A 27167-nucleotide genomic window follows, 5' to 3' on the forward strand; every position below is an offset into this window, starting at 1 on the left:
GTGTTTAAAGAATTAATAGCTCTGAATGGCTATTCTTGGTTTGAGCCCTGGTTTTCACATATGAAGACTACATTTGTGATGAAAAAAGATATACCAACATGAAGAACAGAGAGCTGTCTATGGGAGAAAGGCAGAGCCATTGCACATGCATTGGGCATAGTCAAGTCAACAATTTGGAATGTCCTGAAAGACACCACTGGTGTACTAACAACCAGCCATTGAACAGGACAACAACAGCAGCTGACGGAAGAAACATTGTGAGAGCTGTGAATAAAACCCCAAAACAACAGTCAGTGACATCACTAACAACCTACACAGGGCACGGGTGAAGGTATCACAATCCCCCATTCGAAGATTTATAAAATAAGTCTAAAAATTATGGAGGCTATACCACAAGATGCAAACCAGTCATCAGCAGTTAGATTGGAAAGCCACATTGAAATTTGCAGAAATACAGCGCCACAAAGGTCTTGGAACCAAGATTAACTTCTAACAAAGTGATGGAAAGGCCAAAGTGTGGAGAAACAAAGGATCTGCTCATAATCCAAAACATACAAGCTCATTGGTCAAGCACGGTGGAGGTAGTGTCATGGCTTGTGCTTGCATGGCTGCTTCTGGAACAGGCTCACTAATCTTTATTGATGATGTAACTCATGATGGTAGCAGCAGAATGAATTCAGAAGTCTACAGAAACAGTCTGTCTGCACCAGAATGTAACCCAATTGAGCATGCATTTGGAGAAACCCCCCAAAAACAAACAACAAGACATCACAAAAGAAAAATGCAACAGTTTGGTGATGTCAGTGGGTGACCGGCTTGATGCAGTTATTGCAAGCAAGGGATATACAACCAAATATTAAGTGTTATTTAATTTACTTCAAGAGTATCTGTTCCAATACATTTGCTCACCAAAGATTGGGTGGTCTGCCACCAAAGTGCCATGCTCTAAATGTAACACATCTAGATGTAAATATCAGGAAATGTAAGCGTAAATTCTGATCCTTTGTCTCATATTCATCTTTTGATCTCAAACCCAAATGTCTTCAGTATATATCAAAAACAAAAATAATTGGCCTTGCTGTTACAATACTTTCAGAGGAGATTGTAACTGTGGTTCAACTAATAAGTGGGGGTTTGAAAGATTATGTTGTACACATCTGTATAACATTACATTATTGCAGATTTGTCACTGCCAACTACAAATCAAGTCTATTGGGTATTTGGAATAATCATTACCAACAATTTTTTTTTTTTGTGGTAAAGAATCAGCATATTGGATTTATACCCATGCTTGGTGTAGACTGCAGAACTAGTGGAGGCCACATACTGGTAGTACACCCTGCCAGACAATAATAGACTCGCAAATAGTGCTGATGTCATGCTTTATTGAGGATGAGAATCACTCAAAATGCTTATACTTTTTTCTACTGAGGATAAAAATTGCTCAAGCTTGAGCTTTATCTTCTATTGAGGATAAATGTCCAAAATTTACACTTGTCCAAGTGCCACCCAGGAAGCAGCTACAGTATAGCTCACATCGAATGGCAATTAATGGAAGAAGGCACCTGTCCAGCAATCCAGAAAGAAGTAGAAGGAAGTAAACCGTTTTTTCTCTTCTTCAAAATACTGCATTGGATTTTACTGATGTACTATTACACTATTCAAAGCCTTCAGCAACTTCTGATTGTGATCCGTGGGGCTGAAAATATTGTTAAATGTAATTGTAATTGTATTATTTCTTAAGACAATTAGTCAAATTCTTTTGTCCTCCGTTAACACATTAATGTCTGCTATCTCTTCTAAAAAAGTATATTTTTATATTCAAGATAGTGTTGCTTCAAAAATGATTGGCCCCTAGCAACCTTACGGAGACAGTCAGTTCTTATGTGATAGTTTTCTGTTTAATAAGATCACTTGTGAAAAAAAGTATGATTTTCCTAAAGACATGCTAACAAAAACAGAAGGGCATTTGCAATTTGTTTATGGGAATATATGTTCTGCAATTAATAGCTGAACTCCAACTGGTATTAGGTGGTCGCTAATTTGTATTAGTAATATGAAATGTAAGAATGTAAAAATATCAGATTAGTAACAAACAAACAAACACGTATTTATTTCTTCAGTGTACAACATTTTCTTGAATGAGCCTCCTGATCCTCCATCCTGTCCTCATGTCCTCAAGATGCATGAACGAGTATCATCAGGTCCTCTTTTACATCCATCTTCTCCATTACAGCATAGTTAATGGCCGTCAAGACCGCAGTGGTGCTGGTCCAGTGACATCATTATCATAAATGTCTGTGATAAAAATGGGAAAATGAAAGATATAGCGTTAACATGAGGTTTTCAGAAAAAAAAACATTACATGCAAGCTGTAATTCTTACAGCGAAAGCATGGAGATTGGATGCACTGGTCCATAAAATTTGACCGAATAGAAGCATCTTTTAAAAAAAATGTCTGAAGCGATCACATTTACAGCCGTGAATCTTTGACTGAGGGAACCATTTCTTTGCACTCCCATACCTGTCATGTTGTCAATATCATCATATATGTCATTTTCCCTGAAATAAAAAAAAGCATCATTTAACAACACTGATTTAGAATTATTACACAATGAATAATATAATTTATTGTAGTAGTAATGATAATAATGATTACAGAATAAAACATACTCATGCAGGAGGTAATGTCTAGGAACATATCCATCTGAAAACAGATCATTAAAAAAAAACATTGTAATATCATAGTATATATCGTGTATACAGTATAAATGCTTTTCATACATTTGAATACCTAATGTTAATTGTAAGATGTTAATTATCTTTTGAATATGTCAAAAAAATAAACGAAAACCATAATATTATTCTGGTATTACAGTGTTTCTCACAAGAGGGCGCACAACACGTACATTTGCCCTGTTCATTGCGACAGAGTACTTTCTTCTCATTAGTCTGCTGAATGACTTCAAGAATTTCCCCCTGCACAACAGTCAGGTCCTTCCCACTGCCCTTCTTGATGTTGGCGTTTGGATCCACCATCATGCAACAAAGAACTCTAATGGGACCTTCAAACTGTCAATGCCAAAACACAGCACATAACCATCTGTTACTGAATTTATTTCCTGCTAAGGGTCATGGGGGTAAAAGCGGATTAAACGCCGGGCTTCTTGATCTTAGATTAGAACCACAAATAAGGGACGTTTACCTTAAACTTTTTTCTGAACTCCTTTTCCTCCTTCTCTAGCTTCTTGCTTTTTTTGGGGTCTTGGCTAAGAATTCAAGACAGAACATTATGAACAAAACCAAACATTCAAAGCAACACTTTTTTTGTTTGACTTTTTGATTTCGAACATATTGTAGAGTATATTTAATATGTGATATTTGATATAGTCAGTTATTTTGATTGCACCTGAGATTTTACATAGATAACGATGCCAACGCAGGAAACAAAGGGTCTTTCTCTGACCCGTGGCCATAAAGTTACTTATTAACAAGAAGTGAGATGAGAAAATATATTCAGCTATCATTTAACCAGGACACAGTCAATACATGGGGAGTTCATGGGCAGTCTTTATTAAGTAATGCTGATTTTCTTCACTTCTTCAGAATGATGAAAAAGATACTGATAATGGGCTTCTATGATTGTTCACACACTGTGCAGGTTAATGACAACAGGAAAAGTAGGGTAATTGAAGGTGTAAAGATTATACATGGATAGCAACAGCACTTGAACGTTTCACTTATTGTGCGTACCATATCTCCGGAGGGGGTAGGGGGAAATCATCTGGTATGCCATGATCAATATCATCATATACCTCTGTGAGGGGAAGAGAATATATATATATATATATATATATATATATATATATATATATAAAAACATCAGTTTCACAAAGTATTTAAATGATACTGGCTAAATATGCAGTAATCACTAATTAACTTACCACCGCTCACATTTAGGCTGCTGCAAAAGAAAGAAAATACACAAGATGGGAAACATAAATCTCTGCTGCATCAACAACCTTCTAGTAAAGCTCTAGACACTATGAATTTCAATAAGATCATTTTTTAATGCTTGCTTCGTTTACCTGTTCAGTGGGTCTTTGCCGACATCGTCGTAGAAATCCTCGTCCTCAGGGACAGGAAGAGGAAGCGGAGGAGGAGCAGCAGCACTGCGAATCTTTCGCTTTATTTCTTCATAGTCCACGTCAACACATATGTTACTGACATATCCATCTGCAAAAAAGACATAAATCATGCTTAGCTTTTATACATTATGATACATTTCTGTCCGAGTTTCCACTTTCCAATATGGTTAACAGGACTGTATTATAATTTTGTAATAACTGCCTAAGATAGAAAACAGCCATAGCAATTGATCTAATTGCAGGTGTTTGGGACTTAATAAATATATGCCATGCTGTGGTATAAGAGATTGACTAACTCCTGTGTTGATTTTGCTATAGTAGTCTTAGAATATTTCTGACGTCAATTTCTTTGTAGCTGTATATGGAACTGGTGAGCACAGGTTATGGCGTGCATTTATGATGTAGCGCTTGGCACTCCATTACAGCTGCTGATGTGTAGCCTACATTATGCAACTGAAATAAAAACCTACATTCCCCATTCATGTTTCGGGCCAGCCATCTTCCCTCTGGGTTGTTCTTCACACGTACGATGTCCACAGACTCTCCCTGCCGCACACGCAGATCGTTCTTCCCGCCTTGCCAGTCCTCCCTCACCCGAGCTACGTGGAGCACCTCGACTTCTCCAGTCAGCTAAAGTAAGAGAACAAAAGTAGCCACATGAAGGATAAGCAAGCGTTATATGGAAAAAGATCTTACGCTTGAAGAAAATATATATATCCGTGTAAAATGTGTCGCAACTTCAGAAAAAACTTCACATGTTGAAATGTTGTTGCTGTTATTTATTTATTTATTTTAAAAAATCAATTTAAAAAGTACTTGATAGGTATACCTAATAAACTCAGTGTAGATGAAATTATGTAAAGTAAGATTCACATACATTATCCAGTACCTAATAAACACATATGAAGGGATTTCTTCTGCCACACAAATATGATCATATTAAATATACATAATACGTCATTTTAATGAATAAAATGAATTCAATAAATATATGTTTCAATTCATATTTGAAATCATTAGCATTACACCTATAACTTATGTGTAGGCTCAACAAATATATAAATGCTTCTCAAAACAAGTCATGTTTGGGCGACATTAAAGTGGGTTTCAGTTATTGTGAAATAAAAAAAAAATCACATTTTAATGATGTATCTCATAGCTACAAATATTAATAAAGTGCACTTTTCACATGACAGCAAGAACATAATGCTTAAAGTGTACAATTTTATGCTCATTTTGAAAAAACAACTCACTTTGAATCTTTTTCTGTACTCATTTTCTTTCTTCAGCCTCTCTTTTTGCTCTCTCTTTTCCACTTCTTGCTGTCGTTTGTGTTCCTTTTGTTTTTTCTTCTCTGAGACCGCAGACTGTGCAGTCTCCTCCTGACTGCAATTCAGCACAGCAGATCACATGAAACAGATTATTTAATCTGAGACCGGAAATCTGCTGCGTACAAAACAGCCATTGTATTATATAGTATAATGGCAGTTTTTTTGGGGGGGGGTAGGGGGGCATCATACAGATCTGTCTGGTTTAGTAAAAATGGTTGACATATTAATGCTGTTTATAAATACACATTAGAGACTTACTCCTCGATATACTCATAGATTTCGCTATGATCACTCTCCTAGAAAACAAGTATGAACACGGTTAGTAAACACACTTTTAGTAGGTTTTGTAACATGCAACATTCAGAAATTTTGTTAAGCAAAATAATAAAATAATATATACTCAGCAAAAAAAAAACGAAACATCCTCTCACATTCAACTGCTTTTATTTCCAGCAGATTTCTTAACGTGTGTAAATATTTGTATTAACATAAAAAGATTCAACAACTGAACAAGTTTCACAGATATTTCACGAACAGAAATGGAATAACGAGTCCCTGAACAAAGGGGGGGGGTGTCAATATTAAAAGTGACAGTCAGTATCTGGTGTCCTCCAGCTGCTTTAAGTACTACAGTACATCTCATCCTCATGGACTGCACCAGATTTGTCAGTTCTTGCTGTGAGATGTTCCTCCACTCTTCCACCGAGGCATTTACAAATTCTCCATCATGTCTGGGAGGACTCAACCTTACATGTAATTTTCCACTGCAAGAACAATCTGCTGTCCTTCCTGTCTCCCTGTAGCACCGTCTTAGGCGTCTTACATTACAGACATTACAGTTTATTGCTCTGAACACATCTGCAGTCCTCATGCCTCCCTGCAGCAGGACTATGGCATGTTCACGCAGGTGAGCAGGAACAACATCTTTCTTCTGGTGTTTTTCAGAGTCAGTAGAAAGGTCTCTTTAGTGTCCTTAAGTTATTGTAACTGTGACATTAATTGTCTACCGCCTGTACACTGTTCGTGTCTTAAGGACCGTTCCACAGGTGCATGAGCAATAATTGTTTATGTTTCACTGAAGCATGAAAAACATCGTTTAAACCCTTTCCAATAAAGATCTGTAAAGCTTATTTGGATTTTACAAAATTATCTTTAAAATACAGTCTCCTGAAAAATGGCCACTTCTTATTTTTGCTGAGTATATTTTATTTAATAATTATGAATCAATTCATTCCTGAACGGGACTTCCGACACACACCCACCTCATCAGCCTGAGATGAGAAACTGCTCGTCCATGATTCTGTAACAGCACAAGATGTATATAGATTCAGGATATTTTATATGTAAAAGTGGACAGGCTATTGTACAGCGTTTGCTAACAGATGATTCATTACGAATCCCTGTTTCCTTTCATAGTCATCAGGATGGTTTTAATCACACTTCCCCCCAAAAAAGTCCAAAAGTAATTCAATGTATTAACTGAATAGTAAGGAAGCAAAACCTTGCAAGTACCACTAACAAAAATCCTTATGCTTTTATAAAAAAAATGACGCAAAATAATCAAAATGGCCGCACATTTCTACAAGCGTGATCATTTCCGGAGTAAGAGAAATGATTGCATGAGATAAAACTGCTTTTACCAATGGAAGATGGTTTAGGAGGGGGAGGTGGAGGCGGGGGCAAATCGATGTCATCGTATGTGTCCTGTTCGGGTTCGATGTTTCTAAATCAACAAAATCACATATTAACAAATCTCACTGAGATCTTACACTGTTTATAAAGCTATGGTATTCATTTTAATGTTTGACATTGGTCATTTTTTATTTTTATTTTTACAAATTACACATCACACTAATAGTTCTCTAATTCTGGAGTTTTTATTTGGGCAATTCTCAGGAAATTCCAGTGCGCCAGCAGGAAATTTGCAGTGTAACTAGCATTTGCACACCCACACATTCTAGAAGCATTGAGACATGGAAATGCTCATGTTTGATCAGAGCATGAATTAATTCCATAATAAACAGTGACAAACTGATATAGCAATCCTCATGGTCACTCGTAATCATCTGCTTCCTGGTGGATCCAGGATCCTTCCACGTTTCTCATCATGCAATAATCTGCATATGGCATTATGTTTTACCCTTTGTATTAAAAGAAACACTACAACTAGTACTTTTACAAATAATAATAATAATAATAATAATAACAATAATAATAATAGCTATTATTATAATAAACAGCACGGCTGAAATTCAACATTTTGTGAATAAATAAAGTTCAGTTAAAATCATAAACATTACTGCACGTACCTCTGTGGAATGGGCAGTGTTGCAGACAGGAGGGTTGTTTTTGGTGGTCGAGGTGGCCCTGTTAAAAACACCGACATTCATGAGACAGGCTTTGAGACAAATTCAATGCAATAAGACACCTTGACTCTCTTTCTCCCAAAATCTATACAAAACATGCAATGTAGGAAACATCCAGAAACATACATATTGCACATATACATATACAATATGAATAATTAAACAGCTAGGTGCTTATAATTATAGGAAATAGAAATTCAGTCTGTCCTTGGGGATTTGTTTTCTCCAATGATTCTGGGAATAGATTCATAAATGTATCATATCTCATAGAAGCAGTTTGGGGTTTAAAAACTAGAATAATATATTATAACATATTACATGGTAACATTGAAAAGCAACTGCCTAAACAAACAGTATTACATGTGCCCTTATACAATTATAAATTGCTGTAATTTCACAGGGAGCAGGGTTTTTTTAAAAAAATATACACTCTGTGTATCTTAGTTTGCTTAGTCAACTACATCTATTGTTTCATTACAGTCAGAAACAAGTGTTAAAACTCTCCTTTCACTTCAAAGTGATCATCAGTAATATAGCTGTAGAACCTAATTAATAAGATACAGCTAACTGTTTAAGTGCTGTTTACTTCAGCAAACTTCCAAAACATTTAGCTAAGTTCACTAAGTTAACGGTTAGCTAGCTCAGCTGACATGTTAAAAGAGTTGCTAGTGTATCTTAAATTACTGTTAGCTAGAAGGTATATGATGGCACAAGGGTACATCCTGCTACTTTATTTTGGTTTCTAGTTCTACTGGCTTAATTTTATGTTAGGGAGATGTTCATGGTGTCATCTGTGGTTTTTCCTGCTGAAAATATAACAAATAGGCCTAATAATGAAAAAAAATGTTGGTGCAAGCGGGTATAATTCTTGTCATTTAAAATCAAATAGAATTTTACTGTATAGAATTTTGCAGTAATGAAAATCAACATGAATGAAATTGACAATATAGGTTTAACTTTTAATTAATTTAAATTTTTTACATTAACTTCAATTAAGATTTCACAGACTTAACAGTGAAATTTGCAGTAAGTTTTGCTGGCAGTCACTAGTTGTTTACAGTATCATACAGTATAATATTTACATTAATGGCTACAGTAAATTACTATTATTTATTCTACAGTTTGCATTTACAGTAGTATATTGGAAATAAAGTATTAATAAAGTATAAAGTATTGGTGTTGCCATTATTATTATTATTATTATTATTATTATTATTATTATTATTTTTATTTTTATCCTTATTATTATTTTAAATTTACGGTTGTTGTTTTTTTTTAAACAAATGTAAAAAATAATAATAATAATAATAAAAAAATAAAAATAAGTATGCTAATCTCATGACTTGCATTTGATTCATACTACTACACTGAAAATCTGGGATTCTTTCTCTCTCTCTCTCTTTTTTTTAAAAATTGGAAATAAACAGAAGGTTTTAGAATTTTGAAATGTTTAAAACAAAGAAAGTAAATATTCAAGATTCTGCACTATTTCTAGGTCCTTATTTTAAATGTAAGCAAATGTGTGATATTGACCTGATTAACTGCTTTGTATAAAAGGTCAGATTTTCCTCATGTCTAACCTTTTCTATTGAAACACGACACAACACGACAGAACACGAGTGTTCTGACGACACTCTAATGTATCTCAAATGGATCATTATGTTTTGTAAAAACTTGTGGAGTCCATGCCAGATCGAGTGCACACTGTCGTTAAATCAAAAAGGGGATGTACCAAATACAAATTTATTTTTGTACATTTATGTAAATATTTCAAAGATTCTACTTTTCACTCAAGTTGTTGTCAATAATATCATTTGTAATGAAAATTGTTGTATTAAATTAGAAAAGAATGCTAAATAGAAGCGTTCTCTCTAGTGTTCTCAGACGTTTGGATTGCACTCTAGTTTGTAGACCGCTAGAAATTTTCCCCATAGTTCAATGAGTACATGAGCGCGCTACCATGACAGGACTCTTTTAAATGAGTAAAAGCAGTCACCACATCAGCCAACAAAATTCTTTCTAAGACTAAAACCAATTTTTATTCCCCCAAAAGCAGCCAAACTGGGTGGTCTTCACCTTCACGTAAACTGTCCGATGAAATATTACTTTTCTCCTGATAAACATAGTAACATTATACTTTGCATTGCATTTATTATAAAATCTAAATAAATGTTAAACCAGCAAGATGTTAGATACATACAGTTGACAAATGAAAAGAAAAAATAACACAGTGTGTCTTAGTAAGATGTTGGGCCACTACAAACTCCCAAAACCTTGGAACATCTACAAGTTGCTAGAACTGTGTTAGAGGAATGAACGGCATTCTCCAAAAAAACCCCAAACAAACCCTTGATTAGTTTTGCTTATGGTGCTGGACAGCGCTGTATAACATGTTGCTCCAGAGTACCCCATTGGATAAAAGGACCCAAACCCTGTCAGCAAAATGGCCTCCCACAGCATAACAGACCCCCTGTCACTTGTCTGTGTTTCCATTGACAACACAGTAAACGACCTGCTGCGTCTCCACCCAACCTCCTAGTTATCCTGTTGTTCATATCCCCAATATACTCTAAGTATATCATTATAACAAACATCAATGCATACTGACCCTCACACTCGCCACAGTGACACGTCAAACACACGTCACCGTGTACGATTAGTGGCAAATCAAATGTACTTACCCTCAAGTGTTTTAGTATCTTGATGGACTGTGGGTTGAAGGGCAAGACCTTTTACACGGAAACGATCCAGGCTGACAGACGGGGGTCGTTTTGGCTTTGTAGGTCGTAGTCCGACATTGGGAATGGGTTTTCTCAGGGGTGCTACCTCTGACACGCTCTTCTGGCTTGGCAGTTGTAATCTGGGTAATGACTGGGGCTTCTTCTCAAGATGTTGCAGCATCTTGTTCTGGAGAAGTTCCCCTGTCAGTTTTACTCTCCTTATGTTCTCAGAGTCATTGACAGGCGGTTTAGGATCCTCTTTAGCTTCAGGTGGTTTAGCTCCCACGCGGTGAGAGGGAGGAGGTTTGGGAAACACTCCTTGAGGTTTCTTGAGTTCAGTGCTGGGGTTCACTGGAAACACTGGCTTTGGAGCCGCAGGTGGAAGCTTGCTTCGGACCAGTCCATTGTCTGACGTCACTGGCAAATGACCAGCCATGTGAGGCCTGGCGTAAGCTCCACCACTAGAGGTGGCCCTTTCTGTCTGAGAATGAAACTTGGCCCTCAGGGCCTTGAAGTCTACAGTGTCCTCCTATTAAAAAAGGCAAAAATTTAAGGAACAGATCAAACTAGTTATTAACATAATAATTACAATATAATAAAAAACGAATATAAAATTAACCACTTGTGGTTTACATTCACTGAGACATAATGCACTAAGTCGTCTTTTCTCATACCTCTCACTCCACTGATTGATATGTATATATGTATATATGTATGTATGTATATATATATATATGTGTATATATATATATATATATATATATATATATATATATATATATATATATATATATGTGCTCTTGTATTTGAAAATATGCGGATATGTCTGTCCTAGCCTTTGTACAATAACTTCTTTACCTGTGTAATTGATTTTTTGGATGCTGAAGGTGGGGGGGGGGGGGAGGATATATAAAATGTATTTTCTTTGGATATTTTCTTGTTCTCTTCCATGTTTTTTTCAATAAAAATAAGTTAGTAGAAGAAGTCTTTTCCCTCTTTTGCAATAATGAAATATTTCCCCTGGGCAGCCTTTGAGGTTGGAACCATGTTGCAAGCTGACGCACACAGATTCAGAGCTGTGAGACAAATCACTATGAGATTACCGCTGTATTATGTGGCACTGGTAGCTCAGTGATGAATTACTAATTAAGAGTTGTGAGTTCAAATCCTAAAGAATCACTGTTGCTTCCTTGTGCAAGGCCCATAACCTTTAACAGCTCAGGATGCTTGGATTCTATCCTGTCTCAGTTTTAATTTGCTTTGGATAAAAAAGATCCAACAAATAAACAAAAGTAATCAAAAATTCTAACTGCGATCTCAGCACCAGATAGTCATCGTTGTCGTCGTCCCTCCCCCGATTGATTATTTCCCTTTTTTGCTGTATTGTAAAAATCCCGTTTAAGCATATCAGAATAGGATTTTCTCTCCAGAAATAAACTGAAATAAAATGTTTAAAATAATTACTTGAAAATAAAAATTCTAAAAACTGCTTCATTGAAAAGTATTCACCCCCTCAGTGTGTGAAGTATCCTTTTGCAGCAGATCCAGATTTGAGTTGTCTCTATGATTATTACACATTTTGATTTCGAAAATGTTGATTTTCTTTCCTTCCTCAATGTGAATCAAATGAGTTGGAGGACAGCAGTTTTCAGGTGACGCCACAGACTTTCAATTGGATTTCAGTCTGGGCTTTGACTGGCCAATTTCTAAACACAAACCACCTTTTTCAAGTGATTCCTTTGTAGTTTGTGCCCTGTGCTTGAGCTCACTGTTCTGTTGGAACATATATTTTCCCCTAAATACAGATGTCTGGTTGACTGGAACAGGTTCTCCTCAATAATTTGCTTACATTTGGCAACAAGCTGTCCATTCCTCTCCAGACCACCAACATGCTTGTGATCTCATCAGACCACAACATCTTTGTGCAAAAGCTCTCAGATTTTATAGCACTGCTTTTCTCAGAAGTGGTTTCTTGCTGGTCACTCTCGCATAGAGAGATTTATTTACAGAGCTCACAGATAGATCTATTTCAGTCCTTGTGTTGTAGCTAGACTTTTGAACACCTATCTGACAATTGCCCTTCCTGCCCAAGCACTGAGTCTGGTCTGATCTTGGTAGTGTCTGGCATGCGCTATATTTTTTTCTTTTTGTTCAAAACTGTGCTGGTTTTTGAATAATCTTCTCCATCCCCCCCTCCTAACAACTTAATCTCCAAGTTTCAAGGGCAGTTCCTCAGTCTTCATGACAGCAGGACTGATCTGATCTGCCATTTTAGCTGTGAAGCCTTCGAGTCAGAAATATTTATCGTGCAAGCACACAATAGGACACAAGCGGAATTATAATTAACACAAGTGTGCCATGTTTAACATTTAATGTGAGCTCTTAAAAATTAAATTCTAGTCCTAATTGAGATGGCTAAAAGAAAGGGAGTCCCGTTTTCCGACTGCTTATTTTCTTTTCTTTTTTAAAACAATTCTGAGGACCTCAAACTGCTTTATTTAAATTGATGTTCCAATATGGCAAAAACAGAAATAATCACTGGGGAATGAATACTTTCTGGAGGCACTATATATAAATGAGATGTAGAATATCTGGGACTTTCACTTCATTTTAAACATTAAACCATATGAATTTGGGTAGACATATGGCATGATCATACCAGATGTGTGCCTGAGAGTGTTGGTGGTGTGGTGTGGTGTTATGTGAAACAGATGAGAAACCTTTCGAAAAGAGGTCATATATATACCAGCTCTACAAGTGTGTGCACTGTTTCCCAGTCTAGCTTGTTACTGTGACTCTGTAGCATCTTGCTGAGAAACTAAAAACACACCATCTTGCAGCGTTATAAATCTGTACATGCAAAGCTGCACGTTTATCATGATGCTTCTAGACTTTCTATTCCTGGTATAACACGTAAGCAAGTGGTTAAAATGTGGTTTAAATGGAATCGTTGTCAACAACAGTAGTTCACTTGGTTAATTTATTTCATGTATTGCTTTACTATAACATTTTAACTTCTAACTGAAATACATAACATGTCGAAGAGCCTCTTCAAAACATTTAGGTAGTGGTTTTCCAGTGGTTCTTGTTCCTGAAGAACCACTGGAACCGCACAATTAATGCTTCCCCTCCTAACAAATTACAGTAAGACGGGACTGTAAATGATCTGATTCACTAAGAAAGCTCCAGTAGCAGGATTGTGAACCACTACTTAAATGTTTTGAATGCCCTTCCATGTGTAAGAGCCTCTTGAAAACATTTAGCAAGTGGTTCCCAAACCTGATCCTGAAGTACAGGTACAAACAGTAATAACTACATAGGTTTAAGAAAGGACTGTTAATTAGCTGATTTGCTAAGGACACTCCAGAACCATGGTTGGAAACCATGGCACAGTGTTTCACTTACAAGGATTGAACCCCGAACTTCTGATCTGTAACCCAGAGCCTTAACCATCAATGAAACTGCATTCCCTGATGAAGTTGCACGCAAATTTCTCTTATCTCAGGAGAATTGAAACTTAAAGCACAAAGTGTGGGTGATGACTGCTTCCCTTCCCCGAATGCACGACAAAAAACACACAGGGACTTTTCCTGATAACCATCTATAATAAATGAAACTAAGCACTTGAGTTTTAAGTGGGAGATTTTTTGTTTTGTTCTTTTTTTGCGCAAATGTCAGAAGCATTTACAAGTGTTTGCATTATCTTGTAGTCTGGTGTTGATGAAAGAATTGAAAGTGGGTTCAGAACAATAGCAAGAGACAGGAAGTGCCTCCAACCACACACCTTTACAACTACAGTAGTGCACGCATCTTTCTGCAACTCTTGCCATAGAAGTGGGAGTTAGAGATTAAACCAATCAGCAACATGCCTTGCTACACGGACTCTTTGTAAGAGAAGAGACAAAGGAAATCCTGCATTTTCATAAACATTCTTATTGCCAGATTTACCTACTGTACATTACTAAATATCCAAAAATAAGGGGCCTAAATCTTTTGCTCTGTCCCATTGGCCATCAAACTTTGTACTTTCATCAAACATTGTACTTTCTTGCTTGCTTCAGGAGTGGTGACTTAATGGTTAAGACGTTGGATTCCTGATCAAAAGGTCATGAGTTCAAGTCCCAGCACTGCCAAGCTGCCACCGCAGGGCCCTTGAGCAAGGCCCTTAACCCTCAATTGCTCAGTTGTATAAAAATGAGATTAATGTAAGTCGCTCCGGATAAGGGCGTCTGCCAAGAATGCTATGAATGAATGAAAAATAAAAGAATATAATGACAATTTGACTGTCTGGAGAGTCACATGATGTGGGCTCTAAAATATGAGCTATCTTTTGTAGCAAAAATACGTATCCTGCTTCATTTTGGCTTCATGTTACCTCATAGGCAAACACGGCTTTCCACTATTTTGTCACTTGAGATTAAACCAGTAGTAATGACTTGAAATAACACTGTAGAGCGTAATCTTTCGCTTGCTCTTGCACACACTATTTAATCCATAAGTCTCAGCGGAACAGTAGTGAGCCAAGAACTTACGATAAATTCGACTCAGCTAAAGAACGTCCTCAGTTCACTTACATGGTGTTGTGATGTTAAATGTCGAATATTATGTCATGTGCTTCTTTAACTGATTCTTTAAGCATTCAGTGAATAATTAAGGGTTCCTAGCATTCTAACCTTTTCTGATGTAAGGTTCTACACAAAACCTTCACGAGTTTATTTGTCTAAAAGTGTCTCTTGCTATTTACGTCTCCACTCAATGCGAGTCTTATCGACTCAGTTAAACTCCACAAGTTACTAATTCATTACAAAGCTGATATATTAACATGATATATTAACATATTAACTGTTATGGTGTTTTGTTTTGTTTTTCTTTTCACATTTACTGAAAGCAATTTAGCTATGATACTCATTTTACACAAAGCACTGCTGCATATACAGTATGTATGTTGCATTTAGTAGCAAAAAATTTAAAAAAAAAAATAATAATAATAATAATAACATTGAATGTATTACAATATAGTATAATTATAAGTCCAGCGGTCTTGACGTTCTACTATATGCCCAATTAAATGGAGGAATTGGCATTTGTAACACATGGCAATTGTATACTTGTATTTAAATCATTTAAATCAGTTTTTACATCACTGTGGATTAAAGGGTTTGTCAGATGCATGACTCTGATGCATATAAAATAAATATGAACGTACATATCAATGTATTGTTTCCCAATTTCAAAATGGCAAGCTGAGCTAAACTCAACTCAACATTCTGGCCAAAACAAACGCATTTATCTCTCTGGTTCATTTTATTACCATCTTAAAATGTAGAAGAAGAAAAACAACAACAACAACAACAACAACAACAACAAACAAACAAACAAACAAATACAAGTATCCAGACTTTTAGCAACACAACAAATGCCTTTGTCTTACCATGTATGTTAGAGTGGAGTTTTATTTCCGTACAGGTTCCATGGCATTTCTTGTATCGACCTGAGGTAAAGTACAAATAGGAGAGAGAGACAAGACTAAACAAGCGCCGCTGGTTTCCTCAAGAAAATGACAGATGACGGGCAGACAAACCCGACAACAGTATATTAATGTAGAGTAGGATGGAAATTAGAAATAAAATACTGAAATAAACCTCGTCGGGAGCAGCCCTCTGAGCTCGCATTCAGATGAGAAAGCGCTGCGGTTTATCTAACCTCAATAAGCTGCACTACGTCACACAATGACACTACACAGCAATTTCCTTCAATTTCTTAGTTAAATATTGTGCTCACTGCGCACACACTGGTAAAAATGCTCAGGTTTAAAAGTAGCATCCAGTTCAGTGAAAAGGAAATGTCGCTTACAGTAAAGAAAAAAGGAAAGCAAGATGAGAATATATGGATTCTTATCATATGTTGCTCATGTCAACAAGTTTAGCCCTCACTTTAAGTGTAATGTATACATCAGTTGTGCTGTCAGATTGTCTTAACTTATCAATTCCTATAAAGCTATTATTTTTCTGTTTGGGGGGGCTTTGAATATATGTTTTCATTTACATCATTTTATACCTTGTAATAAAACAATACAAAAACACTAAAACTGAAAACCCAGCTTAGTGTGACTGGTCATGCTGGTAGATCATCTTATCCACTTTATTTTCCAGCATCCTTAGGAAAGGATTAAACTGAATGAAACATGTTTGAGATTTTCTAATTGTATTGTCTTCGAAATAATCTTGTCTAGATTGATCGATCACTTTTTCATCCCAGAGGGAAATTCACAAAATATATGGATCCACTGGGGGTCAAACCCAGGACCTTCTGCATGTAAAGCAGATGTGATTGCTACACTATGAAACAACGTAACATAACTAATGCACCTAATGTTGGAACGGTTTCCGATCCAACATGTACCAATAGTGTAGGACATATGAACATCCATCCATACATACATTTTCTATACCGCTTAACCTTCTGGGTTATGGGGAGCCTGGGGCCTATCCCAGGGAGCATCGGGCACAAAGCGGGGTACACCCTGGACAGGGTGCCAATCCATCGTAGGGCACAATCACATACACATTCACACACCCATTCATACACTACGGACACTTTGAACATGCCAATAAACCTACCATACATGTCTTTGGACTGGAGGAGGAAACCGGAGTACCCAGAGGAAACCCCTGCAGCACCGGGAGAACATGCAAACTCCGTACACACAGGGTCACGGCAGGAATCGAACCCCCAGCTCTGGAGGTTAAGGGTTCTAAGCCACCCTGCATCCACATGTGAACATTTCAATCAATATATAACCCCGTCATTACTCTTGTGCAAACAAGATATCTTCAGCTGTAATGTACTATCAAGGGCTCTTTACAAGACAGCAGAAGGATTATACAGGTGTTGGTCTCCCTCTGCCATCCAAAAAGTGAATTACACCACCTTGAAAATAACTGCAAGTAGGAAAACCTTGTAGATGATCCTCACTATTAGAACCATAATGTTTGCGGTGACGTGAAAGCTTTTAAAACACTGTGTTATTTCTATAACCCTTTTCAAGATTTAGAATGAATATCAGTGGGACTGACAGCTCATTGTAGATTAAACAAAAACCTCATAAAAACAGATGTTTTGCAGAGAGGCCAAAATAACATGTTGAATCACATAAGCAAGCATATTGGATCTCCTTCCCACTCTATTACATGTGTGTGTGCCTCATTAGATTGTAGATTGTAAAGTAACTACATACAGGGATACACAGAAAACGTAATGGAGGTTAAAATTTTTATTGAAGCTCCCTGCATGCATCCACGCCACATCTCTACTCTTGTGTATCTCAGTGTCTACGCACCAAGGTCACATGCTATTTTCCCCACAGCTGCTCTAAGATAATCTCCATAGTGAAACAAATTTCGTGTTAGCAGAATTTTTTTTTTGCAGACTCTTGCAGTTACAGACAAAAACTCTAACCTCAGACCTAATGTTAGGGCTTAACTGGATAAAAATAGAATGCCCTAAAAATGTTTTCTAAGAAATTACTTCCTCTTACTTTCTCTTTTTATTTCCCTGCTGGTTCCTAATGTTTTTAATATGTTTCTGGTGGTCTAATGTCTAGACCAAATTCTGATCTCATTTCATTCTGATGGCAACTGTCTACTAAAGATATTAGGGAAATCTTATTAGGGAAAGTAACCAGAGAATTTCCATCTGATGGATATCAGCAAGGCCATTTCCATTAAGGTCCATTATGTGATAGAAATCATTAGGGATTTTAATGGAGAGTAATGTTTTAGCAGGGTTTTAAAATAATAATAATAATAATAATAATAATAATAATAATAATAACTGTCACGTTCCAGAACATGATGGAGTTGAGGACCGATGCAATTGCAATAAAAGACTTTATTAGAGAGATGGGCAGACAAAACCAAAACACTAATCCAAAGCGTGGTTGAATAACATGCAAAAGGTCAGGTGATCTACAAACAGGCATAAATGGGGCGAGGCTAGAACCAAAACGAGAAACGAGAAACAAGGTCAAATAACAAGAACTGAAACGAGAAACAAAGACAACCAATGACAAAAACAACCGATGACATAAGAGGGGCGGAGTCAGAACATAACCATAACAAAAGCACGTATCCAATTTAAACAAAGTCACTGTCATGAAAGACCGAAAAGCGTTCTTTCGCTAAGCGCTCGCGCACCTGGCTCGTGCAAGCGGATGTGCTTCGGTTTTCCGAGCTCACTGCAATACTGCAGCGCCGACTGAACACGCGGAGCGACGTCCTCAGCGGAGCAGGGAGGCGGGGCGATGTCCTCAGCGGAGCAGGGAGGTGGAGCGACATACTCAGCGGAGCAGGGAAGCGGAACGATGTCCTCAGCGGAGCAGGGAGGCGGGGCGACATACTCAGTGGAGCAGGGAAGTGGAACGATGTCCTCAACGGAGCAATGAGGTGGAGCGACATACTCAGCGGAGCAGGGAAGTGGAACGACGTCCTCAGCGGAGCAGGGAGGCGGAGCGACATACTCAGCGGAGCAGGGAAGCGGAACGACGTCCTCAACGGAGCAATGAGGCGGAGCGACATACTCAGCGGAGCAGGGAAGCGGAACGACGTCCTCAGCGGAGCAGGGAGGCGGAGCGACATACTCAGCGGAGCAGGGAAGCGGAACGACGTCCTCAACGGAGCAATGAGGCGGAGCGACATACTCAGCGGAGCAGGGAAGCGGAACGACGTCCTCAGCGGAGCAGGGAGGCGGGGCGACATACTCAGCAGAGCAGGGAAGCGGAGCAACGTCCTCAGCGGAGCAGGGAGGCGGAGCGACGTCCTCAGCGGAGCATTAAGGCGAAGTGTTGTCCTCAGCGGAGCAGGAAAGCGGAGCGATGTCCTCAGCGGAGTATGGTGACGGAGCGACATCCTCAGCGGAGCAGGGAGGCGGAGCGACGTCCTCAGCAGAGCAGGGAGGCGGGGCGACATACTCAGCGGAGCAGGGAGGTGGAGCGACATACTCAGCGGAGCAGGGAAGCGGAACGACGTCCTCAGCGGAGCAGGAAGGCGAAGCGACATCCTCAGCGGAGCAGGGAAGCAGAACGATGTCCTCAGCGGAGCAGGAAGGCGGAGCGACATCCTCAGCGGAGCACGGTGACGGAGCGACGTCCTCAGCGGAGCAGGGAAGCGGAGCAACGTCCTCAGCGGAGCAGGGAGGCGGAGCGACGTCCTCAGCGGAGCAGGAAGGCGAAGCGATGTCCTCAGCAGAGCAGGGAGGCGGAGCGACGTCCTCAGTGGAGCAGGGAAGTGGAGCGACGTCCTCAGCGGAGCAGGGAGGCGGGGCGAAATACTCAGTGGAGCAGGGAAGCGGAACGATGTCCTCAGCGGAGCAGGAAGGCGGAGCGACATCCTCAGCGGAGCACGGTGACGGAGCGACGTCCTCAGCAGAGCAGGGAGGTGGAGCGACGTCCTCAGTGGAGCAGGGAAGTGGAGCGACGTCCTCAGCGGAGCAGGGAGGTGGAGCGACATACTCAGCGGAGCAGGGAAGCGGAACAACGTCCTCAGCGGAGCAATGAGGCAGAGCGACATACTCAGCGGAGCAGGGAAGCGGAACGACGTCCTCAGCGGAGCAGGGAGGCAGGGCGACATACTCAGCAGAGCAGTGAAGCGGAGCAACGTCCTCAGCGGAGCAGGGAGGCGGAGCGACGTCCTCAGCGGAGCAGGAAGGCGAAGCGATGTCCTCAGCGGAGCAGGAAGGCGGAGCAACGTCCTCAGTGGAGCAGGGAAGTGGAGCGACATACTCAGCGGAGCAGGGAAGCGGAACGACGTCCTCAGTGGAGCAGGGAGGCGGGGCGACATACTCAGCAGAGCAGGGAAGCGGGGCAATCTCCTCAGCGGAGCAGGGAGGCGGAGCGACGTCCTCAGTGGAGCAGGAAGGCAAAGCGATGTCCTCAGTGGAGCAGGAAGGCGAAGCGACGTCCTCAGTGGAGCAGGAAGGCGAAGCGATGTCCTCAGCGGAGCAGGGAGGCGGGGTGACATACTCAGCGGAGCAGGGAAGCGGAACGACGTCCTCAGTGGAGCAGGGAGGCGGGGCGACATACTCAGCAGAGCAGGGAAGCGGGGCGACATACTCAGCAGAGCAGGGAAGCGGAGCAATGTCCTCAGCGGAGCAGGGAGGCGGAGCGACGTCCTCAGTGGAGCAGGAAGGCGGAGCGACGTCCTCAGCGGAGTATGGTGACGGAGCGACATCCTCAGCGGAGCAGGGAGGCGGGGTGACATACTCAGCGGAGCAGGGAGGTGGAGCGACATACTCAGCGGAGCAGGGAAGCAGAACGATGTCCTCAGCGGAGCAGGAAGGCGGCGCGACATCCTCAGCGGAGCACGGTGACGGAGCAACGTCCTCAGCAGAGCAGGGAGGCGGAGCGACATCCTCAGTGGAGCAGGGAAGTGGAGCGACGTCCTCAGCGGAGCAGGGAGGCGGAGCGACATACTCAGCGGAGCAGGGAAGCGGAACGACGTCCTCAGCGGAGCAATGAGGCGGAGCGACATACTCAGCGGAGCAGGGAAGCGGAACGATGTCCTCAGCGGAGCAGGGAGGCAGGGCGACATACTCAGCGGAGCAGGAAGGCGAAGCGATGTCCTCAGCGGAGCAGGAAGGCGGAGCAACGTCCTCAGTGGAGCAGGGAAGTGGAGCGACATCCTCAGCAGAGCAGGGAGGTGGGGCAACATCCTCAGCGGAGCAGGGAGGCGGGGCGACATACTCAGCGGAGCAGGGAGGCGGGGCGACATACTCAGTGGAGCAGGGAGGCGGAGCGATGTACTCAATGGAGCAGGGAAGCGGAACGTCATCCTCAGTGGAGCAGGGAAGCGGAACGACGTCCTCAACGGAGCAATGAGGCGGAGCGACATACTCAGCGGAGCAGGGAAGCGGAACGACGTCCTCAGCAGAGCAGGGAGGCGGGGCGACATATTCAGCGGAGCAGGGAAGCGGAGCAACGTCCTCAGCGGAGCAAGGAGGCGGAGCGACGTCCTCAGCGGAGCAGCAAGGCGAAGCGATGTCCTCAGCGGAGCAGGAAGGCGGAGCGACGTCCTCAGCGGAGTATGGTGACGGAGCGACATCCTCAGCGGAGCAGGGAGGCGGAGCGATGTCCTCAGTGGAGCAGGGAAGTGGAGCAACGTCCTCAGCGGAGCAGGGAGGCGGAGCGACGTCCTCAGCGGAGCACGGTGGCGGAGTGATGTCCTCATAGAACCTTGGTGTAGTGGCTTCCACGGCAGTGTAGGGAAGCAAAACGGAGCTCTTGGCTGCAATGGGAGGTGAAGAAAATTCCTCAGTTAAACTGGATGGCTGAGTGGCATCCTCAGCTGTATAGCGATGCTGAGACAGTCTGAGCATCATTCTTCATCAACTTTGCAGGCTGAACTTGGTTGACTATGTGAGCAGACTCAGGTGTACGCAGAGCATCTCAGGCATGAGAAGTTGGTCGGTCATGACGTCTGCTTCAGACATGAGCAGAACTTAGCTGTCCAGACTCAGGTGTGAGCAGAACCTGGTCGGTCGGGACATCGGTTTCAGGCATGAGGAGAACCTGGTCGGTCGTGACGTCAGTTTCAGGCATAAGAAGAACTTGGTCTGTCGTATCAACAGACTCTGGCGTGAGCAGAACTTGGTCGTCCGTGTCAGCAGACTCGGGTGTAAGCAGAACTTAGTCGTCCTTGTCAGCAGACTCGGGCGTGAGCAGAACCTGGTGGTCCGTGTCAGCAGAATCGCACGTGAGCAGAACTTGGTTGGTCGTGACGTCGGCTTCAGGCGTGAGCAGAACCTGGTTGGTCCTGACATCGGTTTCAGGCATAAGGAAAACTTGGTTGGTCGTATCAACAGACTCTGGTGTGAGCATAACTTGGTTGGTCGTCACGTCGGTCTCAGACTGGAACGTGGCGTTGAAGGTCACATCTTCGATCTCAGACTGGAACTTGGCGTGGGAGGTCGCCTCTTCGACCTCGTACAGGAACTTGGCTTGAGAGGTCGTCTCTTCAACCTCGGGCAGGGACTTGGCATGAGCAGAGCTTGGGTTTGCCGTCTTTTCGACCTCGGACAGGAACTTGCTTGCGAGGTTGCCTCTTCGACCTCAGACAGGAACTGGGCTTGAGAGGTCGCCTCGTTGACCTCAAACAAAAACATAGTTTGGGAGGTCACCTTGTTGTTCGCTAAGCGCTCACGCACCTGACTTGTGCGGTTTTCCGAGCACACTGCAATACTGACTCAAGGGGAAATCGTGACAATAATAATAATAAAAGCAAAATTGGAAAGACAAATAAATGAGGATCATGATAAATGATATATAATAAATGAATATTGATATGTACATTACTAGAATTATTGATCTTAAATGTCTAAAAACCATTAGGTGGAGTTCTTGCACCATTACAGCATTAACATGAGAATTACATGAGGGTGATGATTAAATAAAACAATTAAAGTGAAATGATTAATGACTAAGGAAAGAAATAATAAAATGATTCCTGAAATTTCCTGAGCATGGGTAAACCATTTAAATCTACACTACCAGTCAAAAGTTTAGACGCACTCATTTTTTATTTTTTATTTTTTCTCTCTCCACATTTTATAATAATAATAAAGTCATCAAAACTCTGGAAAAAACACAAATGGAAATATGGGAATTATGTTGTGATAAAAAATCCCCAATAAATAAAAAAGAATTGAATATTTTAGCATCTTCAAAGTAGACGCCCCTTTTGCCTAGAATTTGCAGAAATGTATTCTTGGCATTTTCCGATTTCTTGAGGAATTTCCCTGAGATGCTTTTTAAACAGTATTAAAGAAGTTCACACCTACGCTGGACTCTTATCGGCTGCTTTTCGGAATATTTCGCTAAAAGTCATCCATTTAAAAAAATATTTTTTTGTAAATAAAATGTTAGTTTTCTAATGAAAGAAATGAATATGTCAACACAATTATATTTTTGTCTATAACACCGATTGCAAACATTTAATCATACACCTTCAGATTTTCGGTTTTTAAGATCATGAGAAACATTTCAGTCAAGTGTCTCCATACTTTCGACCGGTAGTGTAAATCAAACTAAAAGTCTTAATATTTCATTCATGTGGAGAATTCAGCTTGTGGTCATTTGTGTGGTTTGGAGAACAACCTGGATTCTGTGTGTCAAAGGACACTCAGGCTCGTGGCACTTCAGCAAAAACAATGAAAGAGAAGAAGAATGATGGTCATGGCCATATAAAGTATCATGGAGGACAATGAACCACCCCAGGGTGCAAGTCAGGATCCAAAATTCAAATCTTCATTTCACAGTGAGATTAACCCGTTGATGTTTTATTTATTTATTTTTACATTTCCCCTCTATTCCACTAGTAACATTTGATTTTGCACGGTTTAACGTCTTGACAGTTCTGTCTGTGTACATTGGATATAAAAAGACTACACACCCCTGTTAAAACTGCAGGTTTTTGTGAACTAAAAGAATGACACTAAGATAAATCATTTCAGATCTTTTTTCACCGTTAATGTGCAATTGCAAAGTAAACAAATAAAGTGGAAAAACAATCAGAAACTTTTATAGAGGAAAAAATAATAAAAACAACGTACAATATCCTAGTTTCTTAAGTGTGCACACCCCTACTAATACTTTATTGAAGCACCTTTTGATTTTATTACACCACTCAGTCTTTTTAGGTAAGAGTCTAACAGATCTGTGCGGACCAGGGCTTCAGCAGTCGGATTAAACCAAGATCCAAGAAACCAAGAAAATCCTACAGAAACAGCTGGTCTTCATTAATTTCATTGATGACAGCTGTACAGTATGATAATTACTTTTGAACATGCGATTGAATGTGATTGGTTCATCCTGAACACAGTCACACCCCCAATTCCAAAAGGTTGTGCACATTTATGTAACCAGGTTGTTGTAGCTTTTATTTTTCTTATTTAAAAACAACTTGATTGTTTTTCACTTACTTTTTTTTTTATTACTTTAAATGTACATTTTTATAAAACAAAAATTTCATCACAGAAATTTGACATTTTAAGAGGGGTGTGTAGACTTTTTTATCTGATAGTATGACTTCATATCTCAGAAATATGGTGCTAAAAAAGCATTGAGTTGGACTTGCTACTGAGTTTGTATTACATGCTGAGCTCTAGTGGTATTTGAATATCAGATATAGGACAGCTGATCCTCTCCCCACACATGAGAAGTAGGTTGAACAAAAATGTGAGTGTGGTTATATTTAATAGTCTTTACGGTTCATGTTATGTTTGCGGTAATAACATACTGACATGAATGAATGTTTACTTTCCATTAATGTCACTCGCTCTTTCTTCATGAACTTTTAGAAAGTAGCCACTCAGCCATGGCGTTTTGATCTCATTTACACACTTGATGGTTTTCTTTCAGTGTTAGTGCACTTTTCACAGATTTTCAAACATCCCGAGTTAAAAAAAAGTAAAACACAGCTTTCTCTCTATTAACCAGAATGTGCCCCAGATGGTCAACATTCAATGATTATTTAATATAATAAGCTTATTATGCATGCATGCATGCATTAAATTCCTCCTAATGTGACAACACTAACGCTTCAAATTTTATATTTATAAAAGTCTGAGGGGCACTGAAATATTCTGCTGAAAACACGTTGGAGAGTTCTGAACAACTCTTCCAAAAGAAGAAATGACTTTTTAGCCTTGGATTGTTGTGGAGCATCCACCATACACATTTCTTTACATTTGTTTTTACTACTATAGAAAGTATAACGGATTAGAACAAGCGCATTAATAAGCCTGTGATGATTTGAATTACGACTGGAACTAGCATCAGAGCTGCTATAGGCGACAGACCAATCAGATTCTATTCTATATGCATTTACTGTAGTTACAATATCTTTTTATTCTCAATACTCCATTTCACCTGTTAAGTCATTATACATTTCATTACATCACCAAAATATGACCTATTTAGCTTGAAAAACATATATACAGGCTAGTCAAGCTAATTAATTAGATTCTTGCTAATTAATCTAATTAGCCTATATTTAAAAAAAAAACATAGATGGAACTGCAGCATGTTGAAATTATAGCCTAACTTCCATGAAAACCACAGACTTGGCAACACTGGCCTTGCTGCACCTGAATAATGTCTAGCACCAGGGTCGCACACCATCATTCCACATCTCCTTCAAAATAATCACTCTCCTAACTTTTAAATGCACCGGATACTGAAGTAAAAACACTATAAGGGCCTAAATAAAGCCAAATATTTGTGCATTGCAACAAATGAAAGATCATTTTGAGTATTCTTACAGCCTTTAATTTTTTTTAAAAAAAAAAAACAACAATAAAATCCCACATCAGACACTATGTTTTATGAAGCGTTCAATCATCAGTTGCACAGATCTTTAAAATGGCGAAATTCTTGCAGTTTCTTATTCAGTTTGGACGGCGTTAAAAAATAATTACAAAAACCCCTACACTCGCATACGAAAATTGACCGGTTACTCTTAAGCTGCAGAGAGGAATCGACATGCTCTTTATTAAAATTGGGTCTAACTTCCCGGCAGTCAGACACATGAATTTTTTCCCAATGGAGTCTTTTCCCTTGACGATTAAGATTAAAAACAAACATCTGCAAAACATGACCAAACGAATTCTGAAAGCTTTAGGGAGGAGACACAGTACAAACCAACACTGAATAATTGTGCAAAAAATCTAAATTATAGCTGTAAATTAAATATTCTGGCAAAAAAACCCAAATATTAGGCTAACAGACTATAGTTTATGCATCACACCTTTCATTACAAGGCCATAGCAGACTGAGGCAAGCGACTGACAAAAACAGTAGATCCTGCAGTCAGTTTTTGAAAGAAAACAATTACAATATACATATTTCTATTACCCAATACGCGTACTATTTGCTACTTAAAATGGATTTAAACTTAATCCACTTAAAATGTGAATCATTTCACTTATGCATCAGCTCTTGAGGCAGTACCTCAGAGCCCAAAACATTCAACTACACATTATATTTTGTAATTAACACATCTTAAGAATGGCTTCTGATGAGCATGTTATGAAAGGTTTCCAAAACAGAAAATGGAAAACGCATTTCTGAGAAACATTCCTTATCATGTTTTGAACATGCAAAATAAAATAAAAAAAATTGTTGCTGAGAATGAGTTTAATACTTGTGTATCAGACCCACTTATCTTCCTAATCTATGCATCACTGATCTATGCATCAGACCCACTGATCTGCCCATTCCAAAAATAACGAATTCTGACTGGTTTTAAACAGTGAAGATTGTAAAATTGTATTGCAGCTTTCTACCAAATAAGTGCACATATTCAACTTACAAAGCTCAACTCACCCTTTAAAAACAAAAAACCCCATAAAAAAAAAAAAAAAAAAAAAAGATCACCCACGAAATTCCAAATAAAAATTTAAACACAAATAAATCTAATTATTATGGGTCCATATAATGATTAGAACTGGCTTGCAAAACACTGATGACCAAGAATGTACCGACTATAACAAGAGCATGCCTTTAACAGGCATTACACATTCAAAGACTTCATGATATGCCTCACTCAGAAC

The 27167-nt window shown here is 39.8% G+C and overlaps 2 protein-coding genes across 3 annotated transcripts in view; both read right to left on the reverse strand.

Annotated features, from left to right (window-relative positions):
• Positions 1-1732: 1732 nt before the first annotated feature.
• On the reverse strand, positions 1733-16298 carry si:ch73-40i7.2 (FYN-binding protein 1). 2 transcript variants are annotated; one of them, XM_053634133.1, is made up of 17 exons: positions 16208-16298; positions 15997-16056; positions 10527-11094; positions 7789-7846; positions 7120-7202; positions 6742-6779; positions 5738-5775; positions 5402-5534; positions 4619-4778; positions 4089-4236; positions 3945-3964; positions 3754-3817; positions 3206-3269; positions 2910-3072; positions 2674-2707; positions 2525-2562; positions 1733-2298 (listed from the first exon to the last, which is right to left on the reverse strand). In XM_053634133.1, exons 2-17 carry the CDS (start codon positions 15997-15999, stop codon positions 2252-2254), a joined length of 1659 nt encoding a protein of 552 aa, XP_053490108.1. In that variant the 5' UTR covers positions 16000-16056; positions 16208-16298; the 3' UTR covers positions 1733-2251. The 2 variants fall into 2 exon arrangements, with proteins under 2 accessions (XP_053490108.1, XP_053490107.1); XM_053634132.1 differs by lacking the exon at positions 16208-16298 and having other exon boundaries at positions 15997-16201.
• An 8988-nt stretch (positions 16299-25286) lies between these two features.
• Positions 25287-27167, reverse strand: part of slc35e1 (solute carrier family 35 member E1) — a 7742-nt gene continuing 5861 nt past the window's right edge. The window contains exon 6 of the mRNA XM_053634139.1: positions 25287-27167. This exon is cut by the window's right edge and continues 632 nt beyond it. The gene's annotated coding sequence lies outside the window, so the exon portion shown is untranslated.

Source organism: Ictalurus furcatus, chromosome 10 (assembly GCF_023375685.1).
Source record: "Ictalurus furcatus strain D&B chromosome 10, Billie_1.0, whole genome shotgun sequence".
In the NCBI taxonomy this organism is placed as follows: Eukaryota; Metazoa; Chordata; class Actinopteri; order Siluriformes; family Ictaluridae; genus Ictalurus; species Ictalurus furcatus.

What these genes read in the sequence shown, in the direction of transcription:
- si:ch73-40i7.2 (XM_053634133.1), bottom strand. An exon ending in AGTACAGAAAAAGATTCAAA is followed by an intron (nt 4,779 to 5,401) that starts GTGAGTTGTTTT and finishes CTCTTACTTTAG; the next exon opens with CTGACTGGAGAAGTCGAGGT. An exon ending in CCGAAACATGAATGGGGAAT is followed by an intron (nt 4,237 to 4,618) that starts GTAGGTTTTTAT and finishes TCTTTTTTGCAG; the next exon opens with ATGGATATGTCAGTAACATA.